Genomic DNA, 20,726 nt, shown 5'->3' on the forward strand with positions numbered 1-20,726 from the left:
ACTAATAGTACAACTCTGACACAGTCCTTGATGAGATGCAGTAGGTACATAGCATCATCTATTAAGTATTCTTCTCAAGTGTTTAATCTTAATCTAATTAAACCTTCAGACCCAACTTGCAATTTACAGGAAATTTACAAGGGATCAAGGAAAGTTAAACATAGAGATAATAGCAAATCCAGAGTCCAAGACATTCAACAAGACAACTAGCCTGTTCTCATCAAAATGAAAATGAAATAGAACAGAGGGGGAGGAAAGAGGATAAATTCAAAAGACAATAATAATCAAATATAACGTGTGGATCTTGTTTGGATTCTGGTTTTTTTATAGCTATTTAAGACATTTTGGAGACAGCAGAGGAAATTCAGACATGAATACTAGCTAATATTAGGAGGTATTGTTAATTTTCTTAAGTGCAGTAATGGAATTATGGCTGTGCAGGAGAAATGCTGTTCTAGGAGGTGCATGATGAACTATTTAAAGTGAAGGGTTGTGATGATGGGAACAGACTTCCAAATATTTCACATGGTTAAATCAATAAAGCAAATTTGGTAAAAATGTTGACAGTTGTTGAGTATAGATGGTAGGTTTATAGGTGATCATTGTACTGTTCTTCAGACTTTTACAAAATAATTTTCAGGGCATCGCCTTTCACGCCAGTGACTAGGACTCTGCACCTTCACTGCTGTGGCCCAGGTTCAATCCCTGGTCGAGGAACTAAGATCCTACAAGTTGTGCGGCATGCCCCAAAATAACAATAATAATTTTCATAATAAAAATTGGAAAAAATATGATATGGAACGGAACAAGACTAGCAAAGTGTGGGACTTCCCTGGTGGTCCAGTGGCTAAGACTCCACGCTCCCAGGGGGCCCAGGTTTCATCCCTAGTCAGGGAACTAGATCCCACATGCCACAAGGAAGACCCTGTGTGTGGCAACAAAGAACCCATATGCCACCAACTACAACCCAGCACAGCCAAATAAATGAATAAATAAAGCAAGGCACTGCTGGGTCCTATTTTTTAAATGCTTTAAAAAAAAAGTCTCTGTGCTTCCACTGCAGGGGTTTCAGGACTGATCCCTGGTTGGGGTGTGTGAAACACACACACACAAACCAACCAAACAAGAAAAGAAGAACAAATTGTTAATAATTACTGGAGCTAGGTTATGGGAAATCTGCTTTCCCTACTCGTGTACATATCTGTAAGTTTCCACATTAAAAATTTTGTTCAAAAACTAGAGAACTCTGAAAGAGAACAAAACGAAATTTTTAAAAAGGCTATTGAAAGAGACAGCTACTATAGGGTTATTGTTTACCCACGTTCAAGTTCTTTGGGTGTCAGTTCTGGCCTTTATATTCATCAGGTTTTATTGGGCAACTTCAATTCAGTGGAGTTATCTGAAGAGAGATAGCTTTCTGAAGTGGAAAATAAAGCTTGGGGGCGCCAACGTCTTTCCTGCCACCCTCCAAATGATAGGTGGGCATTAGGAACAGTGTGAGAAATAAAAAGAAGTCTTGTCATTTAACAAAGGCAAAGGGCAGAGCAAATATTGAAAGAGAGTAAAGGAAGTAGGAAAATGTTAGGACACCCAAGAGAAAAGCAAACCAAACAGCAGGCTTACTATGAGGCCTGGGCTGCTCAGTCACTTCAGGTCTGATTCTGTGACCCCATGGACTGTAGCCCACCCGGCATCTCTGTCCATAGGATTCTCCAGCAAGAATACTGAAGTGCATTGCCATGCCCTTCTCCAGGGGATCTTCCTGACCTAGGGATCAAACCCGCGTCTATTGTTGCTTTGCAGGCAGATTCTTTACCCACTGAACCACCTGGGAAGCCCCAGTGAGGGCCTGGGCTGAAGGTCAAATTAACCTCAAGATTTTGCAGTTGGGTCATTTACACCCCAGGGGGCTCTAAGAGCTGGAGTAAAAGTGAGTGGCAAAAAAAATAAAGTGAGTGGCTATCTGTGAAGTCACCTCTAATAATGGTAGACAAAACAAAGATCAAATTGAAAGTTGATAAAATAACACGACTTAGTGACTGGACAACAAAAGAACAGAACATGACTCTGGTAACAATAGCCTGGCTTCTGCTGGGGCTAGCCAGCAGTTGCAGCCAGCTTTGAAAAAGATGCAGCCAACAGCAATATGCAGTGGTTTTACGAATAAATTCTTCTCAGGAGAACCAAACTAGTCAAGAGAGTGAACTCGTCTATGACTACAAAACACCCTGATACAGGGAAATGATTCCAGAAAGACAGCAAACTGATGATTCATCCCATGACTTACAGTCCTCAAAGTTGAAGTGTCAATTTGTACTTTAGATTTAATGGGTTTCCTATCCTTTCCCATTTTCAATTAATTGTGTGGAACTCTTACTATACTCAGTTTCTAGTAAGGACAGAATGGTAGAACTCCAGATCCTCTCATGGGACATTGGGCATAAAATAAAAACATTTGAGAACCAGTATCTTTAGAGTCTTATACTGATGCACAAAACGGCGCACCAACCCAATGCTCTGGAGAGCCAGGCAACTAATGTAACTTGCCTGAAGAAAGGCAACAGGAAGCTGAAAGGACGATTAAGACTGGAGAGCATGCATGCCTGCCTGCTAAGTCGCTTCAGCCGTGTCCGGCTCTTTGCGACCCTATGGACTGTAGCCCACCAGGCTCCTCCGTCCATGGGATTCTCCAGGCAAGAGTACTGAAGTGGGTTGCCCTGCTCTCCTCCAGGGGATTGAACCCAAGTCTTTTGTGTCTCCTGCATTGGGAGGTGGGTTCTTTAACCCTAGTGCCACCCGGGAAGGCCCTGGAGAGTATAAAATCCATCTGTAAAGAAGGATCAGTAGTGGTTCATAAATTTCTGTCTTCAGAAACGTGAAATCTGAACATTTATTGAAAAGGTATAATTAACAGAGTAGTCCCTCAAAAAAAAAAAAAAAAAAGTCCATAGCCACAAATAGCCATGAGCAACCAATGTTGCAACCTCTGGCAAAGATATACATACCAAAATTTCCCACTGCAGTTAAGTGTATAGCAAAGATGGAAACATTTTAAAATTCCAGCATAAAAAGATTGAGTAAAATGCTATTAAAAACAGTGTTACACACACACACACTGATATGGAATCAACTCCAAAACAGATAAATGGGAAAATGTTAGATCCAAAAGAGGGCTCTCATTTGATATAAAGTGGGCTAGAAGCAATAGGAACATGTAGAAACAGAGAGGATGTTTACTTATGTGCAGACCAGCTCTGAAAGTTTACAAAAGAATTTAGTAGTCATAGTTGCCTTTGGGGAGTAAACTAGAAATTTGCTATGAGGAGAACCTTACTTTTCTGCTGAACATCCTATTAAAAATGTTACATCTCTCCCCTCCTCCCAGGTACATGTATTACTTTTAGCTTTCAAAAAGTTAATGACTTTTGAAGAAACAAGGATAGCAAAATAGCAAGATGCTGTTAGAAAAAAAAAAGGTAGGAAGGGGAAATGGGCTGTTTATGGTTAAAACTGGGGAAGGAGGTGGGTGAATGTTCTCCCTAACTTGTTTCTCTGTGTTCTCTCCCTGGAGCCATTTCTCATTGTCTCTCCTTAATTTGTGGTTTATTTTTCAACACTGTTTTTCTTTCACCTCACAATCCCCTTTGGCCCACCTTTCCCTTCTCCTCCTGGAAAAGGAAGTGCTAATAAATAAATGAAAACAGTGTTACAGAGGAAGAAAACCTTAGAATGGCCCCAAAATTCAGGACACTGGAAATCAGGTCTTGGTGCTCAGTCGTGTCTGACTCTGTGACCCCATGGACTGTAGCCCACCAGGCTCCTCTGTCCATGAAATTTTCCAGGCAAGAATACTGGAGTGGGTTGCCATTTCCTTCTTCAGCTTGGTCTTGGATTTCCTAATAAAATTAGAAGCTAGATCTAATATATTTAAGCATGTATTTCATATATCTCACCCCCAGGACAAGTCATAGATGAAACCCAGTCAACTAGAAACACAACTTCCCTGTTCAAGTCCCACGCTTAAATCCCTAAACCCTGTGGGTCCCACCTAAGAAACATCGCTCAGGTCCACTCCTCCCTGCTATCAGGCTCTGATATGGTATCTTAGGCTCAGGAATTCCTGAACGTCCATCCTTCACCTTTTTACAAATCTTTGCCTCTGCAAAACTGCTTCTTCTGCTGGAAACCCACTGGGTTACAAGCACAGACACAGAACCCACACTGCCCAAGTTCAAATCCTGACTGAAGTTTTCTTCTTCCTCAACTTGGGATCAGTAGTACCTACCTCATAGAGCTGCCATGAAGATGAACACGTTACAAATGCAAAGCGCTGAGTACCTGGGGCATAATGAACGCGGGGGACGGCGGGGGGTGTTAGCTTTTGTTATCTGTAACAGGGAAATCCCTATGCATCCTGAGGCCCAGCCAGGACCTCACTCACTTCCCAGTGGCACTGTCACTCCTTCCTTTGCTCCCCCACTGCTTGATCCCTGTCTCATCACTTTTACAATACTATAATAACCTATTCATATATTCACACGACCATCTGCTTCATTAGCTCTCAAAGGCCATGAAGGGCAGAGACTGTGTCATTCTAAATCTTTGTACCTTCAGCCCCAGAACACAGAATTTCCTCAATAAACACTTCTAGCCCCAACTGGGATGGATACCTGTGATTCCCAAACATGCTGTGGAGCTTTAGACCCTGTTCCTAAGCACATGCCTTTCCCAGCTCCTCTCCACCATCCGCTTGATAAATCTATCCTTTCATTTTTTTCTAGGGCAGCAGAACTAGTAGAAGGTGCTAGGCCCAACCAAGGTAATGGTACAGGTGAACAGAGACCAGGAGAAACAGCTTTATTTGGACTGAGAGTTGGAGAGTGAGAGGAGGACCTGAGACAGCATACTGAGTGACAGAACAGAGATTACTTTTCAAAATGGCAGTTAGAGCTCATCAACCAAATGGGCTCGACCTGCCATCAGCCTTGCAGTGAGCGCCATGAATAAGAGGCCTGCTGGGAAATGTTTATTTGCCACTGAATCACCCAAGCATGCTACAATTATAAGAAAGGTACAGGTCGTTTTTCATTTCCATAACTCAATGTCCACAGCATCTCCTCAATCATAAGTATTACAAAAGAAAGTAAAAAGAAAAAAAAAATCACATTTTACAGATCTTAGACTTGTCTTTAGTATTTTAGCTCAAATCTTACCATCTTCAAAAAACAGTTCTGTCAAACTCATCAGCTAAAAGTTCTATCCAAGCAGTGAGAAGATGGCCTTTGTTAGCCCGTGGCAATTCTTTTCTGATTTGTCCTAGCTAGTTAATGCTGAACAGCAGAATGAGGCTTAGATTGCAGGGGTTGAGGGGAAGGGGTAGCAAGAGTTAATTTCCCCCAGTACAAGATGGCATCTGAAGCTTGATGGGAGAGCTGAACTGGAGAGACTTGAGGGAAGGGTCCAGGCCCTGTATTCAGTCAGAGTCACTGCTGGAAGAGGAGGAGGAGGAGGAATGCTGCAAGGGGAAAGGGGAAAGGATACATCAGATCCAAATGACTTTTGTTACTTCATGGGACATTCTGTGGTGCCCTATACCTCCACCCCAGTGCCCTTTGCTTTCTAAGAAGGTCAGGAGTCTTCAACTCGACTGTCCCTTAAACAGCAAAAGCAAGGATTTCCTTCAGCAGTGAGCATTCAGGAATGGATGAAACCATCCTAAATCATTGCACAGAATTTAATATACTGCATTTGGAGAAAGTTTCCAATTTTCTTTACCTGAGCCAATGCCTAGGCAAGGAATAAATTATAGGCACTAGAGTAGAACTGTTCAAGGAAACAGCTGCTCCCTTATAGTATTTATTAGCTGCATGGACATTCCTAGTGGCTAGGAGACTAAGAAAAGCAAGTAGAATGAGTAGCTGTGTGTGCACCTATCTCTACTTTTTCCTAAGTCCCAACTGGGAGAAAGTGAGGAAGGCGGGAGAGGAGGCTGGGAGAGTCCTAGTCAAGGTTCTTACACATATACTCCCATCAAAACTGTCATCAAAACCATTTCTGAGTGTCTCCACTCAAGAACCAAAGATGGAGAACTAGAGTTAGCATCCAAAGCCATAAGGCAAATAAATATTGGGCAGAAAAATGTAAATTAAGGCCTCCTCAAGATCAGGGTTGGTTCACTCCTTCCAGAGTTGTCCTGAGACCTACTTTTACCCTTGCTAATGAACAACCCTCTGGAGTGAAGATATTTAGCCTTGGGGCTGAGCATGAAACTCAGGTTTTGTTAGAGGCTGAGAGTCACTGACTGCTCTCATCCTCAGTTTCCCTACTGAATAGTAGAACAATGGGGCCCATGTAACTAAAACAACACCCTGAGAACACTGAAGGAGAGAAAGAAGCTCCAGGATCTAGGGCCAGATTATTACAAGTTAATTATTATTTAAGACTTTGCTTTGTCAAAGGACTGACTCTATTACTTGATGTTTGACCACCTCAGTGGGTGTGTCCAACCTGCTAAAACAAGCATGGTGTGGGGGTGGGGTGGGGAGTTCTAGGAAGAGAAAGGCAAACTAGAAAGACTTTTGATGCTGACATCCATTCTGTGGCTCAGCCTAGCACCTCCCAGATACAAGGCCTAATAAGCCTAATAAATTTTTTAGGATTATCAGATTCTTCCCAGTGGGAATCCTTTACAGAGTCACTGTCCCACATCCTCAAGACTTCAAAATCCCCATTCCTTGCCCTCCCCCTGCCTCCTTAGTCCTTTTGAAGGGGCACCCCTTCCCAGCTAGGCTCCAGGGGCACTTACCTTGCCATGCTTATGGTGTTTCTGCTTCTTTTTATGAGCTTTCTTCATTTTCTTGTGCACCTTCTTGTCAATCACTATTCCTGGTCCTACTACACCAGGAACCAGTGGATTCACAGGACACATGCCAGGGCCAGGTGGTGGGTATGGAGGGGGGTAGGGACCTGAGGGCTGGCATCCTGGATATCCTGGCTGTGGCACAGGATGACAGGGCCCACCAGGGGGAAAGGCTGGATTCCCCTGGGGTGCTCCTGGGGGAGTGGGAAAAGGGCCTGGAGGAAAGGGAGGGTTGGCAGGTGGTGGATGGGCAGGATTGCAACCTCCAGGATACCCAGCGTTAGGCGGGTGTGGATATGGTCCTGGCTGCCCTGGTGGAAGAAACAAAGAATAAATTAAGATTACAACTGCCCAGAGCCTCTGACAACAAACAACAACAAAAAGAATCACTCAGTAGTTAAGGGCAAATGGGAAGGTGAGGAAAGAGAATGAAGGGAAGGGGAGGCAAACTTAACAGGAGAGAGAGAAAAGGGAAGAGCCCTGGAAGGGCGGGGGAGAAACAGACAGTGAACTCTAGGGAAAGAGAAGAGGATGGGTCAGCGACAAAGGACTTTGCTTCTGCGGGCTAGTGGAGAGGAGGAGGCGAAACGGACACAGAAGCCTCCTGTTGTGGCCCATCTGAAAAGGGGCTGGGGCAAGAGAAGCGATCCCCCAAACACCTACCGGCATTGGGATTCCACATGTTCAGATGCTTCCTTCAGCCTGAGGAAAAAGAAATGAAGGCAAACAGCTGACGGCCCACAAGTGGATGGGGGTTTTAGAGACCAAGCCCCAGGCCCAACTCCAACGACTCCGGCTCCACTCTATGCAGTCCCTTAGAGAACTTCCACGACCTCCACGGAAGAAATCTTTCTTTCCACCCATTCTTTCGCCTCCAATACCTTAATTCCATCCCTAATTCGCTAGTCACAGGAACCTAGCTCCCAGAGCCCCTCCACCTTGCACTAGCTCTGGCCGCGGCAAGGGGCTTCTAACTCGTCGGGAGAGAGGCTGAGTCCGCGAATCTCCCTAAACCTAAACCTAAACTCCCTATAAACTCATCTGCCTTTCCGTGACCGAGTCCGGAAGACTTTAACCACCCAGAGGCTGCGGAAAGACCTTAAACACTTTACCGCTCCCGGCGGAGAGTGACGGGGGACAAGACCCCCACCCCAGGCTAAGAGAAGGACCTGACTTGAGGCGAAAGGAGTTAGGAGAATCAGGAAAGATCCTCAAATGCTTTCACAGTAGACACACACCCCTCCCCTACCCCATTCAAAAGGACAAATAAAGATCCTGACTCCCAGCTGCGAAGGGACTCCTCACCCAGGAATGGAGAAAGAAGAGGACTGGGGTTTCCAGACGTCCGGTCACCCTTACACCACTGCCTGGGCGGACTTGTCCTCCTTAGCCTTCACTCACTTCCTGATAACCCTCCCACCGTAGGCTTCAGCATCCGCCCCTGCTACCGTCTAATTGGTAGTATGTGTTCATTCTGCGTTAGGATTGGAGAACGTACTCGTCAATCACTCCATTCCTCTCTAGGCTAGAAGGCAAGGGTTTCAGTAGGGGCGGAGCTAAGGGCTTCAGGGAGAGGCGGGTGCAAAAGGGCAGCCGGAAATCCCCGTGGGCGGGGCTCAGAGAAATAAACTAGGGGAAGGCTGGGGCAGTTTCAGGGCGAGGTCCCCAAGTGCCTAGAGGAAATTCGACCCTTGACTTCTAAGCTGTTAGTCTACTGGGTGCCACACCCTTCCAATATGAATTTACGTTCAAGTTGTGAACTTTCGAAGATGTGAATGTGCGTGTGTTCACGTGTCCAATTAAGTAAGTTGGTTCACGCGTCTGGCGTACACTGTCACATGCAGCTTGCCCTCTGTCTCCTATTGCTGACGAATCCCTCCGCTCTACCCTCTGCCACCCCTTCTCCTTCCTCCAGTCAGTAATTTTTCTTCCCTGTTTTCTTGATGCCAGCTCCTGTATGTCAGCTGTTGTACTACTGTATGCCAGCTTCTACCACTACTGTGTGCCAGCTGTACTGTACTACTATAATTTCCAAGGTACTTTAAGATTAAATTTATTTTCCTTATTTTTTGTATGTATTATTTGTGTGAAAAGTATTATAAACCTATTACAATACAGAGACATCACTCTGCTGACCAAGGTCCCATACGGTCAAAGCTATGGTTTTTCCAATAGTCATGTATGGATGTGAGAGTTGGACCATAAAGAAGGCTGAAGAATTGATGTTTTCCAATTGTGGTCCTAGAGAAGACTCTTGAGAGTCCCTTGGACTGCAAAGAGATCAAACCAGTCAATCCTAAAGGAAATCAACCTTGAATATTCATTGAAAGGACTGATGCCGAAGCTGAAATACTGTGGCCACCTGATGAAAAGAGCTGACTCATTGGAAGACACCCTGATGCCGGGAAAGATGGAAGGCAGGAGGAGAAGGGGACGACAGAGGATGAGATGTTGGATGGCATCACCGACTCAATGGACATGAGTTTGAGTAAACTCCAGGAGATAGTAAAGGACAGGGAAGCCTGGTGTGCTGCAGTCTATGGGGTTACAAAGAGTGGGACGTGACTTAGCAACCGAAAAACTACTATATAGCCTATTGTGTTAGCCTGTATAGCCAAAATTAGTTAGGTAACCAGGCTAACTTTGTTGAACTTACAAACAAATTGGACTTATGAACACACTCTTGGAATGGAACTCATTCTTTCATAGGGGACTTACTGTACTGTGATGTGTTGTACAGATATACATACATACGCAGAGGGCTTAAGGAATGGCAGGGAGATGCTCTCACCCATAGCCTCAATATTTGCCGTTGCCCTCTTAGTCCCCTTAGAAAGCAAAGAAACATTCTTGGGGGAAATATAGATGTCTAATATGAAGAAGGCTGAGCACCGAAGAATTGATGCTTTTGAACTGTGGTGTTGGAGAAGACTCTTGAGAGTCCCTTGGACTGCAAGGAAATCCAACCAGTCCGTTCTAAAGGAGATCAGCCCTGGGATTTCTTTGGAAGGAATGATGCTAAAGCTGAAATTCCAGTACTTTGGCCACTTCATGCGAAGAGTTGACTCATTGGAAAAGACTCTGATGCTGGGAGAGATTGGGGGTAGGAGGAGAAGGGGACGACAGAGGATGAGATGGCTGAATGGCATCACTGACTCGATGGACGTGAGTCTGAGTGAACTCCAGGAGTTGGTGATGGACAGGGAGGCCTGGTGTGCTGCGATTCATGGGGTCGCAAAGAGTCAGACACGACTGAGTGACTGAACTGAACTGAGCTGAATCTCTCTTAGGATTTCCTATCTCAATTTCATATATCTTGGCAACCCACTCCAGTATTCTTGCCTGGAAAAGTCCATGGACAGAGGAGACTGGTGGGCTGCAGTTCATGGGGTTACATGACTGAGCATGCGTGCATGAGGGTGGAGGGAGATGGGTTGCTGGCAATAAACTGGTAGAAATTAAAAAAATTTTTTTTTTTTTTAAATTTCATGTATCTGGCATCTGGCAAATTGCATAAACCAGAAACCAAGAAAGTCATCGTTAATGGCTCTCTCCACATTCCTCCCATCCCCCTCCAACATCAGGAAGGGTCTGTTTTGCTTCCCAAATAAATCTGGAATCTCTATACTTCTCTCCATCTTCTCTGCTCCTACCCTACCATCATCTCCTAACTGGACTGCTGCAATGGCCTCAATTTTTTTTTTTTTTTAGTAACCCACTTAACAAGCTTGATTTAATAAACATGTAGAACCATTCACCCAAAGTAAAAACTACTTATCCCTCTTAAGCATACGTAAAACATTTATAAAAATCGGTCTCAACAAATGCAATTCAAACTTGAGAATTGTGTAATACATACTGTATTCTTTGACCACAGTGTAAAATATAAATACAAATGAAACTGAGCGGGGCCCCACAAGCCTTTTCCTGGTCCCCTTTTCTTGTTTGTAGGAAAATGGATTCAACTTCCTAGCATGCGTGCTGAATCACTTCTGTCACGCCCGACTCTACGACCCTATGGACTATAGCCCTCCAGGCTCCTCTGTCCCTGGGATTCTCCAGGCAAGAATATTGGAGTGGGTTGCTGTGCCCTCCCCCAGGGAATCTTCCCAACCCAGGGATCGAACCTGCATATCTTATGCCTCCTGCACTGGCAGGCGGGTTCTTTACCACTAGTGCCGCCTGGGAAGCACTCAGCTTCCTAGACTGTCCCTGAATTCCAAAGGGCAGATTCAAACAGTTACTAATCAGGGAAGAGAGAGAATGCAGAAACAAAGGAGGAGCTGTTAAAAAACAATAGTGCAGTCATAAAGCAGAGCCCTGGTTTCTCCTCAAGGGAAATACATAACAATTTATTTTTTAGTTTTTCTATAGGAAATAAGCCCCCCAACCAGGTAAAGAATGGTAACTTTCTTCTGAGCACAACATTCGTGCAGTACCATCCTGTTACCTCACCACCAACCAATCAGGCCTAGCCTCCAATTTTGCTTATAAAAACTCCTCTCCAAAAACTCTCACAAAAGTTTGGGTTTTTTGAACACTAACCACCAATTCTCCTTGCTTAGTTCAGCAACATACCTTTCTCTGTTCCAAACTCCAATGTTCTGGTTTATTTGGCCTTCACTATGTGTTGGACACATGAGCTTATGTGCATTCAACAAAACAAACATATATTTGGAAGTTAAAAAAGCGAAAGTCTTCCAAATAACTCTGAGTCAAAGAATAAAATAGTATGGAAATGAAATACTTCAAACCATAATGAAAATATTACATCCCCAATTTGTGAGGTACAAAAATATGAAGATAAATCTTATGCTGAGTTTATTGTCTTGAACTAAAATTGATAGATTTTTAATTTTTTAATTAAAAGTTTTTGCTATATATTTTATTGAAATACACTTGACATACAATACTATGTTTTGCATAACCATAGTACATTTTGATATATTTTTATATCAGGCTTGTACTAAGTATTTAAGATGAATTGGAACTTTTTTAAAAGGCAATTTATATCTGATTTTTTTCTTTCTTGAAAGATCATTGAGTTTGAAGAAATTATGGCTATGTCTGTATGGGCATGATTCCTCTTAGAATGTATAATTTATTTATTGTATCTTTTTTGGTTGCACTGGGTCTTTGTTACTGCGCACAGGTTTTCTCTAGTTGTGGCAAGCGGCGGCTAGCCTTCACTGTGGTACACGGGCTTCTTATTGAAGTGGCTTCTCTAGTGGAGCGCAGGCTCTAGACACACAGGCTTCAGTAGTTGCAACATCCAGGCTCAGTAGTTGCGGTGTGTGGGCTTAGTTGCCTTGTGGCATGTGGGGTCTTAGTTCACCGACCAGCAATTGAACTTGGTTCCTCTTCATTGCAAGACGGATTCTTAACCACTGGACCACCGGGGAAATTTGAAAACTGTCTCTTATTTAAAGTAGCTTTATTGAAATGTAGTTCGTATACCATACAGTTCACCCATGTAAAGTGTACAGTTCAATAGTTTTTAGCATTTCATGAGCTTGTGTAACCATCGCCATTATCTAATTTTAGAAGATTTTTGTCCCCCTTAAAATAATATCATACCTGTTAATAGTGAATCCTCATTTGTCTCCTTACCTCTCCCTCATTTTACTCAAGCCCTAAGCAACCACTAATTCATATTTTGCTATAAATTGTCTTATTCTATATATTTCACACAAATGGAAAATTGTATATGTGACCTATTGTGATTGGCTTCTTTCACTTAACATAATATTTTCAAGGTTCACCCATGACGTAGTATGAATCTTCATTGCTTTTTATAAAGGAAGTACTGACTAGGATCCTACTCTTTAGCTATACCACATTTAGCTATCCATTCGTTAGCTGAAGAACATTTGAATTGTTTTTACATTTTTGCCTATTATGTACATTGGTGCTGTGGACATTCGTGGACAAGTTTGTGTGACCATATGTTTTCTTTTTATTATCCGCACAGAAATTTTTTTGAATTCAAGATTATATGGTTATATTTAGAATAATGTAATAATTATCTAAAGCACGTATCATTCTTGGCTTTGAAATAGTTCTAAAGGTATCCTTTTGAAGTCAAAAATATGTAGTAAGAATGTACAAGGAAGCAAATATATAAAAAACAAGCTTGCGAAGTATTGGGAGTTGTTACAAGAGGGACACACCAAGATAAACGTAACAGAGTCCAAATTATATAACATACAGCAAGGCATTCTCTTGCTTTATCAACTCCTAGAAAATAAATCAGTAACCTCAGTAATGCATCATCGTTGACTCAATGGATATGAGTTTGAGCAAACTCCGGGAGATAGTGAAGGACAGGGAAGGCCGGCGTGCTGCAGTCCATGGGGTCACAAAGAGTCAGGCACGACGGAGCGATTGAACAGCAGCAGCAATGCAAGAACACTGCAACGGGGACAGACTTTCTGAGGGACATAGGGCATTCACTATACCTTCCTTTTTTCTGACTCCTTCTCTCGTGGCAACTTCTTTTCTTCCCTCTAAAATGGGTTTTATTGTATTGAAAAAAATAGGTTTGATTTGTAAATTGTAGTAATTGAAATATGCAACAATTTACTTAAAGATGCTCGGGATCTTTTATTTGTTTGATTGTGCTGGGTCTTCGTCCCCCCACTCAGGCTTCCTCTAATTGCGGTGAGCCGGGGCTACTCTTTGCTGTGGTGCACGGGCTTCTCATTGTGGTGGCTTCTCTTGTTGTGGAGCACAGGCTCTGGGTGCACCGGCTTCAGCAGTTGCAGCACATAGGCTTGGTAGTTGTGGCACTTGGGCTTGGTTGCTCCGCAGCATGTGGAATCTTCCCCGACCAGAGATCAAACCCGTGTCCCCTGCATTGGCAGGGGGATCCTTATACCACCAGAGAAGTTCTCAAATTTTTGAAAAAGCCAATCAGCTAGTTAGCAAGGGATCATTAGTGGGTTACAGGGGAAAAAAATTCAGGTATTACATATTTGCTAAATAGATTTAAAAAAGAATAAGCAAAAAAAAAAAAAAAAAAGAATAAGCAGCTAAAAATGGGTGAGAAAAAATCCCAGGGTTTACTGTGACCTAAACAATTGAAAACAGGCAGACCTATTTACTTGCAGAGTGAGCAAGATAAAGAGGTTCCGAGATAGAGTTTGGTTTCCACTGCTGTCCTGAGCTCACATTTAGGATTTTGGCCAATAGTTTTGGGTCAGGTCCTAACCTGATTCCCAGATTCATAGCATCAGCAGTTTCAAATCATACCAATAGCTAACAGTATGTTGTAGCAGATCCTCGGAGCCTGCCCAGGCCCACGGGCTCCACAATAGCGCGCACTGGAATCCTTGCTCCCCAGCAACTCTTGGGCAACCCACCTACCAACAGTAGAGACATAAGAGACACGGGATTGATCCCTGGGTCAGGAGGATTCCCTGGAGTAAGAAATGGCACCCCACTCCAGTATTCTTGCCTAGAGAATCCCCATGGACAGAGGAATCTGGTGGACTACAGGCCATAGCGTCACAAAGAATAGGACACGACTGAAGCAACTGAGCATAGCACACTTCCCGCCATAAACGTGAGGTTCCCAGACTGCGCAGCTTCCACACCACCAGAAACGGGGCAACCCTGAAAACTGCTCCCATTTTCTCAACTTCTTTGGCCAAATCTTCCCAAACTAGGATCAGTAGTACTAGCGTCTGTTAGTAGTGAGCCTTGCTGCTGCTGCTGCTAAGTCGCTTCAGTCGTGTCCAACTCTGTGAGCCTTACTTGCCTTTTTTTGGAATCCCATTTGCTCCAGAATAAGCTTCTATTGCATTGATACTAGTGGGCAACATTGTAATAATTCCGTCCTTGCCGGCTACATCTGCGGGAGAAGACACTACCTGTTCACTTGCATCTAGAAATTCTCTGCATGCATCAGGAAACATATCATAAATAACAAGAAATGGCACCCCACTCCAATACTCTTGCCTGGAAAATCCCATGGATGGAGGAGCCTGGTAGGCTGCATTCCATGGGGTCGCTAGGAGTCGGACATAACTGAGCGACTTCACTTTCACTTTTCACTTTCATGCCTTGGAGAAGGAAATGGCAACCCACTCCAGTGTTCTTGCCTGGAGAATCCCAGGGACAGGGGAGCCTGGTGGGCTGCCGTCTATGGGGTCGCACAGAGTCGGACACGACTGAAGCGACTTAGCAGCAGCAGCAGCAGCCATGTCCATGGGATTTTTTTTTTTTTTTTTTTGCCATGGGATGCCCCATTTGCCTAGTCCAATGAATCCAGCTGGAGCCATTGATGTAGAAAACACCACTGCAAGGCTGGCCCTTGCCAGCGACTCCAGTAGGGAGGCTAGAGGCACTCCACAGAGCTATAAAGAGGCTGCCTTGCTGCCCCAGCTCACCCACTAACTGCAAGGGTGCAAGGGCCATGAGCACTGACATATGTTTTCAATTCTATTAGGTATTTACTTATGAGAGGAATTGCTGGGTCATATGGTAACTCTTTGTTTAACATTTTTGAGGAACTGCCAAATTATTTACCAAAATAGCCACACCATTTTATATCCCCACCAACCATGTATAAGGGTTCCAATTTCCCCCCATCTGTGCCAACACTTGTTACTGTCTGTCTTTATTGGTATAGACATTCTAGTGCGTATGAAGTGGTGTCTCATTGACTGTCCTGTCAGCATCCACTCTGGCCCTCTTTCAATTCATTCTCCACATTTCAACCTTGGAAATGGTCTTCTAAAGCCAACTCTGACATCACCCTACTACTTAAAATTCTTCAGCGGCATTGCATTATCCTTTAGACAAAGGTTGAAACTATTTTTACATGAATGTATTCATTTTTGTTGAATAGGTAATATGTTAGAAAACCAAAAAGGACCAAGTGGTATAAAGGGAAAAGTCTTTCACTCCTGTTCTCCATTTACCCAACCTTCCCAACTCACATAACACACATAACCACATAATTGGTTTCTTGTATACATTTCCACAGTTTCTTCATTACAATCAAGCAAATGGTGACATAAATTTATATCCCCTCTTTTAAATGTACAAACAACAAACTATGCAGAGTTTAGTTTGCAACTTTTCTCCCCCACTAAATATATCTTGGAGATGTTTCTATATCAGTAGAGAGTATGTCCTCACTCTTTCTCACAACTACATTTTATTCTTTTCTATGGTGTACCATAATCAGTTTAACCAACCAAGAGAGATTTGTGTTATTTTCAATCTTCTGCTACTAAAAACAATGCTGAAATAAATAACCCTGATACATCATTTTACATATTTTGGCTTTTTATAGATATTGATGAATTACCCTCCCTAGAGGTTTTATTTATTTACTTCCCACCAGGCTTCCCTGGAGGCCCAGACAGTGAAGAATCCGCCTGCAATACAGGAAACCTGGGTTCCAGCCCTGGGTTGGGAAGATCCCCTGGAGAAGGGAATGGCTACCCACTCCAGTATTCTTGCCTGGAGAATTCCATGGACAGAGGAGCGTGGCGGGCTACAGTCCATGAGGTCACAAAGAGTCGGACATGGCTGAGCAACTAACACTTTCATTTTTCACTTTCACCTTCTCACCAGCTCTGTGAGTGTCTGTTTCTTCCAACTTGTCAAACCTGAAAAACTCAGCATCTTATTATTGCGATGTCTGTGGTGGTCTGACCCTACAGCCTCTCTGCTCTCCTCTCATACTGCTCACCCCTCGCTCTCTGCTCTTCAGTCCCTAGGCCTCTTTCTTCCCTGCAGAAAATCTTGGTTCCTTTTGCAGGAGGGCTTTTGCACTCACTTGTTGCCCCTGCAGCCTGGAATGCTCTCCCCATTTCTCTCCACTTTTCCTACTTAACTCCTGCTCATTCATCAGCTCTCAGCTCCAGGATCACTTCTTCAGGGAAGCCTCCTTGATACTCTAGTCAGGTAAACTCCTTTGTTGTAGCCACTAAGTAGATCCTTGCCTTTCCTTTAGCATATCTATCTCAGCTTATAATCATGCATGAATGAGTAATTACTTTATGTTAGCTTCCTGCATTCAACTGTAAGCTTCTTGAAAGGAAGGACACTTCACAGTTAACAGTTCACACAGTGCCTGGTACATAGGAGGGTATCAATGAATGAACTGTTAAATAACTACATGAATGAATGAATGAGCAAATGGAGGAATAGAGCATGATGGTTCTGGAGTCAGTCAGACAGACCTGGATTCAAATCGTAACTTTGACACTTAGGTGTGACCTTGAATAAGTTAACCCCTTGGATCATCAGTTTCCTCTTTTGTAAAACAGTGGCAATTGTACCTGCCTCATAGGGTTGTAATGAGATAATTGTGTATCTGTCACATAATAAGCACTTATATGCTACCATGTAGTAGTATCATGATTCTCACTTATATTAAGAACTATTACTGTTAGATTCAGGTGATTCCCAGTATTCTTCGGCTTCCCTTATGGCTCAGCTGGTAAAGAATCCGCCTGCAATGCAGGAGACCTGGGTTCGATCTCTGGCTTGGGAAGATCTCTGGAGAAGGGAAAGGCTACCCACTCCAGTATTCTGGCCTGGAGAATGCCATGAACTGTATAGTCTGTGGGGTCACAAAGAGTCGGACGCAACTAAACGACTTTCACTCAGGATGATTTTTAATCTCCCTGCAGGGCCCTTATAGATTGCCAATATCCTCCATACCTCTCTTCACTTACCTGCTAGTTGGGAAATTCTTCCTCAGATTGAAACTCAGATTTCTTTTTTCTTCTTTTTTTTTTGACTGCACTGTGCGGCTTGCGGAATTTTAATTATTTTATTTATTTTTGGTTGTGGTGGGTCTTCCTTACTGCATGGGTTTTTCTTCAGTTGTGGGGGGTTGCATGGGGTCTGCTGCAGGCTTCTCATTGCAGTGGCATCTCTTATTGCAGAGCACAGGCTCTAGGGGTCCCAGGCTTCAATAACTGCAGCACGTGGGCTCAGTGGTTGAGGTTCCCAGGCTCTAAGCACAGGCTCAATAGTTGTCGTTCCTGGGCTTAGTTGCTCTGCAGCATGTGGGATCTTCTGGACCAGGGATCGAACCCATGTCTCCTGCATTAGCAGGCAGATTCTTTGCCACTGAGCCACCAGGGAAGCCTAGCTTGCAGGATTTTAGTTCTCTGATCAGGAATCAAACCCATGCCCCCTGCGGTAGAAGTACAGAGTCCTAACCACAGGACCACCAGGGAATTCCCTAAACTCAGATTATTTAAAAAGCATTTAAATAATGCTTTTAGAGCCCATATTGCTCATTCATTAAGTCTTAAATGATTTACCATGCTTCTGTCATTCATTCATTCAACAAATACTTCTCAAGCTAGCCAGGTACTGGGGACAGAGTGAAAACACAAAAGAAAAAATCCTTGCCTTCATAGAGGTAATATCTTGGTGGTAGAGGTAGAATATAAATACATATATAATAACATTATTATATAATTTATGAAATTGCTATTATTATTATTATGGCTACTGTATAATAAAAGAACAAAATAGAGCTGATTAAAGTGAAGCAGGGAACCCAGTTAGGAGGTTGCTGCTGTGGCCCAAGGGAGAATGGTTGTGGCCTGGATGGAAGTGGTAGAGATGATCAGCAGGGTCAGACTCTGGGTGGTGGTGGTGGTGTAGTTGCTAAGTCGTGTCCAACTCTTGTGACCCCATGGACTGTAGCCCGCCAGGCTCCTCTGTCCCTGGGATTCTCCAGGCAAATACTGGAGTGGGTTGCCATTTCCTTCTCAAGGGGATCTTCCTGACTCAGGAATCAAACCTGGATCTCCTGCATTGCAGGCAGATTCTTTAGTAACTGAGCTACAAGGGAAGCCCCCAGACTCTGGGTATTTTTTTTTTAATTGAAGTATAGTTGACTTAGTGGGTTCTTTTTTTTTTTTTAAGGTAGAACTTAGCAGGCTTGGACTGGATGTAGAGGTGAAAGAAATAGAGAAGTCAAGAATAAACCCAAGAATACTGAGTGGGAAATAATTGGTGTCATTTTCTGAGATGCAGACGGGGGAGGCACAGACGTACGTATTTTTGGACAAGGGTAAGTTTCGGAAGCCTATCAGATATCCAGGTGGAAAGGTTGAGAAGGCAGCTCGGTGCTCGGGAAGAGGTCTTGTCTGAAGAGAAAACAATCCAGAGTTAGTGGGATATCTAAAGGAGCTAATAAGGTCGGCGAGGGGGCATGGGTAGCCAGAGTAGGAAAAAAGGCCCAGAACTTGAACTCTGGCCTGCCAGTATTTAGAAGCTGGCAAGAAAAGTGAGCAGTGGATACAGAAAGGATACAGATTCTCCCCTTCCCCAGTGAGTAAGTGGGAAATCTGAGGAAAAGTATGAAGCAAGGACTCGAGGAAGAAGCTCTCAAATGTTTAAATGCTGTCGATAAATTGTGTAAGAGGCAGACTGAGATCTGGCCGCTGGATTTTGAAGAATAGTGAATTTTTTTTAAGAGTGGTTTTAATGACATTCTAGGGATGAAATTTTGCCTGCCACAATTTGAGGAGAGAATGATACGTGAGAAGGTGGAGGCAGCAAATAAAAGTGATTCTTCCAAGCAGTGTTAGTAGGCAAGGAAGCAGAGAAATGGAGCAGTAATCATAAGAGGATGGGGGGAAAAGAAGAGGACAGGCAGTCTGGGAAGGACTTTTTAAGATGGGAGAATTTAAAGCATGTTTTTAAACTGATGGGAATCATCCAGTAGAGAGAAAAATGGAAGGGATAACTGAAGGAGCAAAGTTCCTAAGCCACCAGGAAAAATGGGGTTCAAGTTTACAGGAGAAAACATTGACCCTAGATAGGACAGGTCACTTAATACAATGTAGTGGTTGAAAGAATGACCCGTGTGTGTGTGTGTGTGTGTGTGTGTGGTGTAAGGATGTGTTCTGACTTCATTGATTTACATGCAGATGTCCAACTTTTGCAACACCACTTGCTGAAGAGACTTTTTCCCATTGTAGTGTATTTCCTTTTTTAAATTTGATTAAATTTACTTATTATGGGGTGTGCTGGGTCCTCGTTGCTGCGCGTGGGCTTTCTCAAGACATGGCGAGCAGTGGCTATTCTCTACTTGAGGTTCTCGGCCTCCTCATTGCAGTGGCTTCTCTTGCTGTGGCGCACAGGCCTAGCTGCTCTGCGGCATGTGGGACCATCCCAGATCAGGGGTCGAAACCTGCCTTGGCAGGCGGACGCTCAACCGCTGGACCACCAGGGAAGGACCAAGAACGAGCTCTTGTTACCTGAAAACTGGGTTCACCTCTCGGTAGATGTCAAGCCAAAGGAGACAACCAAGCCGAAGAAAGAAGGATTTATTGCCTGCAGCAAGTAAGAAGAACGCTGGGAATCTGTCCCAAAGTAGTGTTTCCCTGAACTGCAAAACTGGGGAATTTTTAAGCTAAGAGGACATGCATATTCATGAAGGGGTGTGAACAGAGGAGAGTTCAGCATAGAAGTGGGGCAAAGGTTGACAGAGTCCAAGCTTTAGTTGGTTGAAGTCATAAGGGTCAGAAAAGGTCAACATCATTAGTCCATTCTCCACCTTGGTGGGAGCCGGCAGAACTCAAAGCTGTGTATCAGATTGTTACGTATGCCCCTTGACGAGGAACTGGGACTCTGTTTTACCCCTGGATTATTGTTTCTTTTTTAAAAAAATATTTATTTATTTGGCTGCACCAGTTCTTAATCATGGCATGTGGGATCTAGTGGCCTGACCAGGGATTGAATCCAGGCCTCCTGCATTGGGAATACAGAGTCTTAGCCACTGGACTACCAGGGTACTTACACCCTGAACTATTGTTTCTTGACTGCTTTTCTTTCATTCCTACATTCCCTCACTTCCCTTAAGAGAATTGAATACTGAGAC

The 20,726-nt window shown here is 43.7% G+C and overlaps 1 protein-coding gene and 1 pseudogene across 1 annotated transcript; both read right to left on the minus strand.

The window, feature by feature from the left end:
* Positions 1–4,314: 4,314 nt before the first annotated feature.
* On the minus strand, positions 4,315–8,136 carry PRR13 (proline rich 13). The gene is made up of 3 exons (XM_068971139.1): positions 7,523–8,136; positions 6,806–7,170; positions 4,315–5,515 (listed from the first exon to the last, which is right to left on the minus strand). Exons 1-3 carry the CDS (start codon positions 7,539–7,541, stop codon positions 5,474–5,476), a joined length of 426 nt encoding a protein of 141 aa, XP_068827240.1. The 5' UTR covers positions 7,542–8,136; the 3' UTR covers positions 4,315–5,473.
* Positions 8,137–13,954: 5,818 nt separating this feature from the next.
* LOC138078587 (3-hydroxyisobutyrate dehydrogenase, mitochondrial pseudogene) lies at positions 13,955–14,832 on the minus strand (annotated as a pseudogene).
* Positions 14,833–20,726: the final 5,894 nt, after the last annotated feature.

Source organism: Capricornis sumatraensis, chromosome 4 (assembly GCF_032405125.1).
Source record: "Capricornis sumatraensis isolate serow.1 chromosome 4, serow.2, whole genome shotgun sequence".
NCBI classification, from domain to species: domain Eukaryota; kingdom Metazoa; phylum Chordata; class Mammalia; order Artiodactyla; family Bovidae; genus Capricornis; species Capricornis sumatraensis.